Source organism: Bufo gargarizans, chromosome 9 (genome assembly GCF_014858855.1).
Source record: "Bufo gargarizans isolate SCDJY-AF-19 chromosome 9, ASM1485885v1, whole genome shotgun sequence".
Classification (NCBI taxonomy): domain Eukaryota; kingdom Metazoa; phylum Chordata; class Amphibia; order Anura; family Bufonidae; genus Bufo; species Bufo gargarizans.
The window spans coordinates 192916792-192927984 of NC_058088.1; the positions used below are offsets into that span (position 1 = coordinate 192916792).

The following is an 11193-nucleotide window of genomic DNA, read 5'->3' on the forward strand; positions in this document are numbered from 1 at the left end:
GCATGATGGGAGTTGTAGTTTTGCAACAGCTGGAGGGCCACGAGTTTGACATCCCTGATGTAGGCTGTTCGGGCATGCTGGGAGTTGTAGTTATGCAACAGCTGGAGGACCGCAGGTTGAGCATGCCTGCTCTAATGTCTGTGAGCCCAAGGGATGCCAGTGTCAAAAATCCATGATTACATAGGATGAACAAGGAGATAAGCAGCATGATGCCACTTATCTTTACCAACTCTAAATAACTAATATGTAGATCCAGCTGAGCCAAGGGCATAATTATGGCTCTAAGTGATGCCATTCGCAGTCCTGTGCTGACTAGTATAATGCCCTGTATGGCGGTATTCACTGTGTAAGTGTATGGCAGTCATTTATGACCTATGATCTTGTGCGCTTATACAGGAAAACTCCTTCTGCGTCTGATTTAAATAAATGAATTTCCTTTCAGGCGTCTCCCCATTTCTAATAAACCCATTGAGGATGACGACATAGATGTGGCAAACGAGCGACAGAGAGTTTTACGTGGGGGAGCGGATAATGACATGTTAAAGATCGAGAATCTGACTAAGGTAACCTACTCCATAGCACGCCTTCTGTGATGATCAGCATTGTGCTGTACTTGGGCCTCATGCTCAGTCCTGCATTTGTGGTCCCCAATCCGCATATTATCTGTCAACGGGGCCGGAAAAGATGCGGACAGCACACCGTCTGTTCCGCCGCCCCGCAAAAAAGATAGAACATGTCCTATTCTTGTCCATTTACGGACAAGTGGTGGTATGAACACAGCCGGGATCCATGAGGCCTTACACTGTATGGATCTAGAGTTACATCACACTCCAGTCACATCCGAAGCTGCCTTCAAAATCCTGCAGTTTGCTGCTACTATATTACTGTGTTCTCAGGCAGTGTATTGTGGGAAACGTTTTGTCTACATCATACTGTTGTACAGTGCCCTTCAACCCACTTTAGATGACCGTATTATTTGTAACCAACAGTAAACCAGTTTTGGAATGCAGCTCTGGGTGTAACTGGAGTATAAAACAGAATCTAAACCACTACACATGCGGCAAGGACAGTAGTTATGTAATAATAACTTTTACAATCTTTGTGTCTGAACTTTGCTATGTTATAAAAAATTTCAACTCCAGGTGTATAAATCTCGTAAGATGGGCCGCATCTTAGCAGTCGATCGTCTTTGTGTTGGAGTCCAGCCTGGTGAATGTTTTGGCCTCCTCGGAGTAAACGGAGCTGGGAAGACCACCACCTTCAAGATGCTGACCGGAGACGAGAGCACCACAGGTGGAGAAGCCTTCATCAATGGTCACAGGTAGCTTTACTTTCATGGTCTCCTCAGATAAGACTTAAGACGTATGTCGGCTGAACCCCGGCAGATGTCAGGGGAGAGAAGGGTCGGTCATGGTGGACTGTAAAGGTGCCTGGCAGTGGCCTTCTGCTTTCTCCCATTCACAACACATGCATGCACAGTCAGTCCGAGCATGCATACTTCTAGAAAGATTGTGTTCCTCCACTATCTCCTGTACGGGCGGCTTTATTCTGCCAATCTTTCTCCTTCTGTGGCAGCGTGTTGAAGGAGCTTCTTCAGGTGCAGCAGAGCATCGGGTACTGCCCACAGTTTGATGCGTTATTTGACGAACTGACGGCCCAGGAACACCTAGAGCTTTACACCCGTCTCAGGGGGATCCCATGGAAAGACGAGGAAAGGGTGAGTCTGTCGGGCCACAACTTAATGACAATCGCTCGGCACCTCCCTAAATTTAGGACCCCTATGATTATTGCGGTTTTGAGGTTTTTGTTTTTTTCTTCCTGTCCATGCCAGGTGGTAAATTGGGCTTTGGAGAAACTGGAACTGACTCCCTACGCGGACAGACCAGCGGGAACCTATAGTGGCGGCAACAAGAGGAAGTTATCTACGGCCATTGCTCTTATCGGCTACCCGTCCTTCATCTTTCTGGTGAGACGTGGGTTATGCAAGGTGATGGATCTGTGCAGGATGGTGGCTGATGAGCTGGGAAGTGACCGTTACAAATGTATTTCTACAGGATGAACCCACAACGGGAATGGACCCCAAAGCTCGCCGTTTCCTGTGGAACCTAATCCTGGATATTATAAAAACGGGGCGTTCTCTGGTGCTGACGTCACACAGGTCCTCTGCCTCATATTATTATATAAAGAATCCATGAGTGTGCTGTGTATCTCCCCGCACGTAAAGTGAGACCCGCAACAACTTGCCAAATGGCATCCTAGCGTTTTGTGCGATCTGTGCGTCTCCATATTAACACCCTTCCCTACTTCTTACTCACAGAGGTCGGGGACGGATAGATGGCAATATGACTGCAGGATCAGACTACAAAGAGTTTGTTTGTAGTCTGTTACCATGGCGACCTATGGGGATGCATAAGAGCTGTAGACACTGAAAGCTAAGATCTCTTTAATTAAATGTATTTCATGTTTGATGTATTTGGGAGAATTAAAACATTGATTGTGAAGGTGGATGGAGCCTTAAAGCACATTTTCCAACGTATTTTTATAGATCAGTGGGGCGAATGCTTCTTACCAGTCGCCAGCCATTTTTATCTGTGATGTGAAAGGCCAGTCGTATTAAAAGTAACACTCTCCTCTGTCTTTTCCAGCATGGAAGAATGTGAAGCTCTCTGCACTCGCCTGGCGATTATGGTGAATGGGCGTCTCAAATGCCTCGGGAGCATCCAGCATCTGAAAAACCGGTAAGAAAATATCTTGCAGACTCCAAATATCTTGCGACACATTCCCAGTGCAAAATTTGGACTATGGCTTCCTTGAAAAGGGAAGATATAGCTTGAACCCAGGAGATAAATCCGTCCTTGGGGGCCCCCCTTCCCCTTCCTCAAACAATTACGTGTAACGGTTCTATATGGTCCCTCAAGAACCAGGGCTTAACCTATGCAATAAATAGGTGCACCCGTACCATCACACAGCCTAAATAATACCGTCCTGTGTTGCACAGATTTGGTGACGGGTACATGATCACAGTGAGGATGAAATCCAGCGTCAACGTTAAGGAAGTCGTACGGTACTTCAACAGGAACTTCCCAGAAGCTATTCTCAAAGTGAGTGCAATGGTCGTCCCATCCCATACCCTTACATATAGCGGGACGGAGATAAGCATGGTGATGTATACGTATCCCTTACACCCCTCCGTGTGTCCTGCAGGAAAGACACAATACTAAAGTCCAGTACCAACTCAAGTCCGAACAGGTCTCTCTTGCTCAAGTCTTCAGCAAGATGGAGCAAGTGGTGGACGTGCTGGGGATCGAGGACTACTCTGTCAGCCAGACCACTCTGGACAATGTAAGTGAGACCTCTCCCTTTACATCTCCCCCACCCTCTAACCACATGGTCATTCCCTTGTAAGCCCCCCCCACCCCAAAAGTCTACATGATAATAGTTTGCTGGTCAGTAGGGGGTGCCAAACACTTGTGGCACTGCTGATCTCCAAGATGATGAAACCTACCTCACTTCTTATGAATCGCATATTTTTCCTGTGCAGGTATTCGTCAACTTTGCAAAGAAGCAGAGCGATAATCTGGAGCAACAAGAGGCAAACCATACTAACACGGTGCCGTCCTCCATGGAGCGAGTGCTGAGCCTCCTGCGACCCCGGACCACCCCCACTGAACTACGGGCCCTTGTGGTGGAGGAGCCAGAAGATCTAGAGACTGATGATGAAGGCCTGATCAGCTTCGAAGAGGAAAGGGTAGGAACTTATTGGGATTTCAAATGTTAACCACGTAGCTGGGAATTTGTTCATACCCAGCGTAGGCTGCCCCCATCTCATAGCAGCTGACCGTAGATTAAAGCCAGACCAACCCTCCGAGACTAATGTGCATGATGGCCTCCTAACTCTCTTCCCTAATGGCAGGTGTCAGGAGGAGGAGGCTTGGATTTCAACATGCCCGACCCTTTTGTTCTCGGGGGAATTGTCTGGCAGCAGCTTTCTCCCCTCTCCCCATTCAGAATACGCAGAATGGCGGCTTAGAGCCAAGAAGGGACATGGCCGCGGCTTTAAACTGCCGCCCTGCAGTCTTCAGCACTGCCTCCCATTGAAATGAATGGGAAGCAGAAAGGACGTGGCTGGTGGTGGGATTTCGGTGTCCCACCAAAATTCCACAGAAAAAAACGGCGTGTGAACATTCCCTTAGCATGCAGAGGGTCTGTGGGATAGTTATTGATCTGACTGACTTTTCTCACCATTTTAAAGAGCTCTGATTGTTGTCAATGAATGGAAAGATTACTGTTTACATCCACAGACCGCCAACGTGTACAGTCCTTATACCTCTGTATTAGCTGAGTGTTTGCTACAATGGTATTCTACCCAGACAGTGATCTGTTAGGGCTCTTTTACACTAGCGTTTTTCTTTTCCGGCATAGAGTTCCGTCCTAGGGGCTCAATACCGGAAAAGAACTGATCAGTTTCACCCCGATGCATTCTGAATGGAGAGCGATCCGTTCAGGACGTCTTCAGTTCAGTCATTTTGACTGATCAGGCAAAAGAGAAAACCGCAGCATGCTACGGTTTTATCTCCAGCCCAAAAAACGGAACACTTGCTTGAATGCTGGATCCGGCATTTTTTTCCACCGGAATGCCGGATTCGTCCTTCCGGCCTGCGCATGTGCAGACCGAAAAAAAAAATGGAAAAAAAAATAAATGCCGGAAAGATGGATCCGGCGTTTCAATGCATTTTTTAGACTGATCAGTCTTACAAATGCCATCAGTTGGCATACGTTTTACCAGATCCGGCATACATTTCCGGCGAGGTAACTGCTTGCCGGATCACTATGCCGCAAGTGTGAAAGTAGCCTTAGAACACAATGGCAGCGCTCATCTCGCTCACCCTGATATTTTGTTACAGTGTATCAGCGCAGGTACAATGTATCAGGGGCCACATTGTTTAGTTCACAATAATTTTTTAGACTTGATAAACAATCAACAATCAAACAATTTTTAGCCTCTAAATGTAACCAGGAATGTTCCCATTCACTGACAGCAAGCAGAGGAAACAATGCAGAATATCCAGACATGTTTGCTTATTCATTGATCTATATCTATTTTCCCCACAGGCTCAGTTGTCTTTTAATACAGACACGCTCTGCTGAGAAGACGTCTTCATTCTGCAGTAAAACCCAATACGCTGGAGACCACTGCCCCATTTTTACTACAACCCCCCCCCCCCCCCCCTCCTTCCTCCAGGAATCAAACCCAGGGGTTGTATGGAAATATTGTCCACTGTGCCGGACAGCTGTGTATACAGTGTACACGGACCTGGCTCAGGGTGCCACGTATACCACTGTCCATGCACAGGGGGTACTGCTCTGAAATGGACAGAGAGAGCAGACTCCATAACTGAACACAGCCGAGGCCATAGCAATGGCGCGTCAAAGACGTGGGTAGACATGGGGCCCCGCGGCATCTGCTAGGGCCAGAGAATGGATGAGACTGGCTGCAGCAGAGGATTCTCTTTACTGATGTCGTTTTAGGAATGTATATACGTCATGCTGCAGACAGGAGGCGCCACTGTCCTTGACGCACTTTCATTTTTCAGGACATTCGCAGCAGACGCGGTGCTCTGCTCTCCGGGCATTACTATGATTTGGTTTTACGTTTTGCTGTTTTTAGTGCTGATGTCCCCTTTTTTCCCCCCGTCTGTTTGTGCAATATAACTGTGCCAACCACTGTACATAGTGTCGCTGCAGGGGGCGCTCATGGCCAGCAGGTACCCTTGTGGCCATTTTAAGGAACTGCACTGCCAAAAAAATATGGGTTATGTATGTTGTATATAATGCTTTATTTTGTGTTTTTGTTTGCCTTTTTCCAAAAATTGCAAATTAAATGACCAAAATATGTGCACTTTATATCATGGTTGTCTCCCATTCCTGACTAGGTAGGGGGGGGGGGGGGGGGTATGGATGTAAAATCAGCATGGCAAGAATGGCTTAGCTGTATGTAGTAGGAGCCAGGGAAGCGGCTTCCAACTGAGAAGGGGCCCACTCGGGAGAAACACTAAGGCCCCTTTCACACGGGGGAGTTTTCCGTGCGGGTGCGATCCGTGTGGCGAACGTATGGCACCCGCACTAAATCCTGACCCATTCATTTCTATGGGGCTGTGCACATGAGCGTTGTTTTTAACGCATCACTTGTGCGTTCAGTTGAAATCGCAGCATGCTCTATATTGTCCGATTTCGACGTGACGGAGGCCCCATAGAAATGAATGGGGTGTGTGAAAATCGGATGGCATCCGCAAGCAAGTACGGATGCCGTGCGATTTGCACGCACGGTTGCTAGGAGACAATCGGGATGGAGACCCGATCATTATTATTTTCCCTTATAACATGGTTATAAGGGAAAATAATAGCATTCTGAATACAGAATGCATAGTAAACCAGCGCTAGAGGGGTTAAAAAAAATAAAATAAAAATTAACTCACCTTAGTCCACTTGATCACGAAGCCCGGCATCTCCTTGTGTCTCCTCTGCGCTGAGCGGCTGAACAGGACCTGGGGTGAGCTGCTCCATTAAATATCGGTTAAGGACCTTCGATGACGTCACTCCGGTCATCACATGGTCTTTTACCATGGTGAATCACCATGGTAAAAGATCATGTGACGTACCATGTGATGACCGGAGTGACGTCATCGAAGGTCCTTAACCTGTATTTAATGGAGCAGCTCACCCCAGGTCCTGTTCAGCCGCTCAGCGCAGAGGAGACACAAGGAGATGCCGGGCTTCGTGATCAAGTGGACTAAGGTGAGTTAAAGGGGTTCTGCACTTTCAATTAACTGATGATCTATCCTCTGGATAGATCATCAGCTTCTGATCGGCGGGGGTCCGACACCCGGGACCCCCGCCGATCAGCTGTTTGAGAAGGCAGCGGCGCTCCAGCAGCGCCGCTGCCTTCTCACTATTTACCGCCGGGCCGCCCGCCCACTGACGTCACGACTAGTATCAACTACAGTGGGCGCGGCTAAGCTCCATTCAAGTGAACAGAGCTTAGCCGCGCCCACTGTAGTTGATACAAGTCGTGACGTCAGTGGGCGGGCGGCCCGGCGGTAAACAGTGAGAAGGACGCGGCGCTGCTGGAGCGCCGCTGCCTTCTCAAACAGCTGATCGGCGGGGGTCCCGGGTGTCGGACCCCCGCCGATCAGAAGCTGATGATCTATCCAGAGGATAGATCATCAGTTAATTGAAAGTGCAGAACCCCTTTAAAATGTTTTATTTATTTTTTTTAACCCCTCTAGCGCTGGTTTACTATGCATTCTGTATTCAGAATGCTATTATTTTCCCTTATAACCATGTTATAAGGGAAAATAATACAATCTTCAGAACATCAATCCCAAGCCCAAACTTCTATGAAGAAGTTCGGGTTTGGGTACCAAACATGCGCGATTTTTCTCACGCTAGTGCAACGCATGACAATGTTTTGCACTCGCACGGGAAAATCGCGCATTTTCTCGCAACGCACCCGGCTCTTATCCGGGCAAAAAAAATGACGCCCGTGTGAAAGAGGCCTAAAAGGTTTTATTGTCGGGGCCCCTCAACAGTATTATACAATGACATTATATATGGCCCTCCAGCTGTTGTAAAACTACAAATCTCATCATTCTCTGCTGTAGGCTGTCCAGACATGCTGGGAGTTGTAGTTTTGCAACAGCTGGAGGGCCGCAGGTTGGGCATCCCTGTTATACAGTGACATGACATACCGTATACACGTGTAGGAAACGAACGGAGCGGCTGAGGGCCTGGTCTGAGAGAGCCATCTTGACTAGCCACGGGAGAAGGGGGTTGTAAAGAAATTTTGGGGGTGGGGGGGGGCCCTGTTCAAAAGTGGGGCCCAGTCATTTCTAGTTACTCCACTAGGTAAGAACAAGCAGTTGCTGATCTTCAGGGATAGACTATGGACCCCCGGGGACCACTGCCTTAGAATCAAATATCTGTTAAAGTTATGGAGCAAACAATTCCTATAATTGCATTATTGCATAGCCTGACAGCAAGCGGAGATCTTGAAAATGTTGAATCACAACGGATAGAAAGTTGCAGGATTTTTGATTACATAGTAATGAAGCTTCATTTGCTCTGCGCGGATTGTTTTCTTGTTGCCTGTATTGACCTGAACTTTGAAATTTGAATGCTAATGATCACGCAGCTCTGGATGTGACTGGAGTATGAGACGTGATTTACAGAGATGCAGATACATTGACTCCACCATAGAAGCAATGTCCTAAATAACCCCATATCCTTTAGGGCTTATTCAGGCAACCATAATTTTGCGGAACGGGTGCGGACCCATTCATTTCAATAGGGTCTGTGCTGTGCTGTCCGCATCTGTGGTTCCGTTCCGCGGCTCCGTAATCGTGGACAAGAATAGGCATTTTCTATTATAGTTGCGGCTATGCGTGGTCCGCAAATTGCGGAACGCACACAGCTGGTATCTGTAATTTGCGGATCCGCAAAGCACTACGGCCATATGAATAGGCCCTTAGTGTGAGAATTATTGTCTGTTTCCAGCCCTATATCATGCAGGCATGTTACCAAGTCAGGGGCTTAGCCCAGAGCGTCCCCAAGAAGCTAAGACTGAGAAATGTCACCACACCGGACATAGTGCGTTCTGTTCTGGTCGGGCAAGCTGACAATCCTAACACTAGCAATAAAAGATACAGCCTTCACAAATCAGAAAAATGATCTGTTTTTTCTTTTGCCCACAAACAGCGCCACCCGTGTCCTCATAGCCTGACTCTGGTATTGCAGCTGAGCTCCAGTCAAGTGAATGTCAGCACAACCCATAGAGGACAGTGTTAATGTGTCTCTGGATGAAACACTATTCCCTTCTGTCTTATATTGTGGTTCTTAGAATAGAATTAAAAGGGAGATATAAAACACATCAGGACTAGAACCCTCCACGCCCAACTCAGGGGTTTTTTTCTTGGTGAACTTTGATCTCCTGTATTCAAAGTGAGGATTTTACAGGTTTTTGTACCTATTAAAGTGCAATACATTATTGTCTTTCATTTTCCCAGTATGGAGGAGAAGGCAATACAGAGCAGCTCCAGTCACTGCAAACAATAAGAACCTGAATTGTGTAGTAATGTACAAGAATATAACTACTATAATACTGCCTCTTATGTACAGGAATATAACTAACTACAATAATACTGCTCCTATGTACAAGAATATAACTACTATAATACTGCTCCTATATACAAGAATATAACTACTATAATACTGCCTCCTATGTACAAGAATATAACTACTATAATACTGCTCCTATATACAAGAATATAACTACTATAATACCGATCCTATGTACAGGAATATAACTATTATAATACTGCCTCCTATGTACAAGAATATTACTACTATAATACTGCCTCCTATGTACAAGAATATAACTACTATAATACTGCTCCTATGTACAAGAATATAACTGCTATAATACTGCCTCCCTATGTACAAGAATATAACTACTATAATACTGCTCCTATGTACAAGAATATAACTACTATAATACTGCTCCTATGTACAAGAATATAACTACTATAATACTGCTCCTATGTACAAGAATATAACTACTATAATACTGCCTCCTATGTACAAGAATATAACTACTATAATACTGCTTCTATGTACAAGAATATAACTACTATAATACTGCCTCCTATGTACAAGATTATAACTACTATAATACTGCTCCTATGTACAAGAATATAACTACTATAATACTGCCTCCTATGTACCAGAATATAACTACTATAATACTGCCTCCTATGTACAAGAATATAACTACTATAATACCGATCCTATGTACAGGAATATAACTATTATAATACTGCCTCCTATGTACAAGAATATTACTACTATAATACTGCTCCTATGTACAAGAATATAACTACTATAATACTGCCTCCTATGTACAAGAATATAACTACTATAATACTGCTCCTATGTACAAGAATATAACTACTATAATACTGCTCCTATGTACAAGAATATAACTACTATAATACTGCCTTCTATGTACAAGAATATAACTACTATAATACTGCCTCCTATGTACAAGAATATAACTACTATAATACTGCTCCTATGTACAAGAATATAACTACTATAATACTGCTCCTATGTACAAGAATATAACTACTATAATACTGCTCCTATGTACAAGAATATAACTACTATAATACTGCTCCTATGTACAAGAATATAACTACTATAATACTGCTCCTATGTACAAGAATATAACTACTATAATACTGCTCCTATGTACAGGAATATAACTACTATAATACTGCCTCCTATGTACAAGAATATAACTACTATAATACTGCCTCCTATGTACAAGAATATAACTACTATAATACTGCCTCCTATGTACAAGAGTATAACTACTATAATACTGCCTCCTATGTACAAGAATATAACTACTATAATACTGCTCCTATGTACAAGAATATAACTACTATAATACTGCTCCTATGTACAAGAATATAACTACTATAATACTGCTCCTATGTACAAGAATAGAACTACTATAACTGCTCCTATGTACAAGAATATAACTACTATAATACTGCTCCTATGTACAAGAATATAACTACTATAATACTGCCCCTATGTACAAGAATATAACTACTATAATACTGCTCCTATGTACAAGAATATAACTACTATAATACTGCTCCTATGTACAGGAATATAACTACTATAATACTGCCCCTATGTACAAGAATATAACTACTATAATACTGCCTCCTATGTACAAGAATATAACTACTATAATACTGCCTCCTATGTACAAGATTATAACTACTATAATACTGCTCCTATGTACAAGAATATAACTACTATAATACTGCCCCTATGTACAAGAATATAACTACTATAATACTGCCTCCTATACACAAGAATATAACTACTATAATACTGCAGATAACTATGACAGGAGCAGGTTTTAGGGGTAGGAATGTCTCCCAGGTTGACCGGTATTTGGGTGGTCAGGACATGTATGACTGAAATGACTGATCAGGAGGGTCATATGTGTAATAATAGAACATGAATGATCAGGAAGAGCATATCTGACTGATGCGTGACATGTCGGAATGTGGTTTGTGCAGCTTTAATGGGAAAGGGAGTGTCCCTTAGTTCTAAACA

At 44.4% G+C, this 11193-nt stretch overlaps 1 protein-coding gene across 2 annotated transcripts in view; it reads left to right on the top strand.

The window, feature by feature from the left end:
* The window catches only part of ABCA2 (ATP binding cassette subfamily A member 2), a 77260-nt gene extending 71356 nt beyond the window's left edge, over positions 1-5904 (top strand). For both annotated transcript variants that reach the window (XM_044306658.1, XM_044306657.1), the window contains exons 40-49: positions 443-563; positions 1143-1321; positions 1576-1717; positions 1832-1966; positions 2055-2158; positions 2646-2738; positions 2999-3101; positions 3205-3342; positions 3542-3748; positions 5113-5904. In XM_044306658.1, the coding sequence (XP_044162593.1) occupies positions 443-563; positions 1143-1321; positions 1576-1717; positions 1832-1966; positions 2055-2158; positions 2646-2738; positions 2999-3101; positions 3205-3342; positions 3542-3748; positions 5113-5148 (1258 nt within the window). In that variant the 3' untranslated portion in view covers positions 5149-5904. The remainder of the gene's footprint in view (positions 1-442; positions 564-1142; positions 1322-1575; positions 1718-1831; positions 1967-2054; positions 2159-2645; positions 2739-2998; positions 3102-3204; positions 3343-3541; positions 3749-5112) is intronic.
* The last annotated feature ends 5289 nt before the right edge of the window (positions 5905-11193 follow it).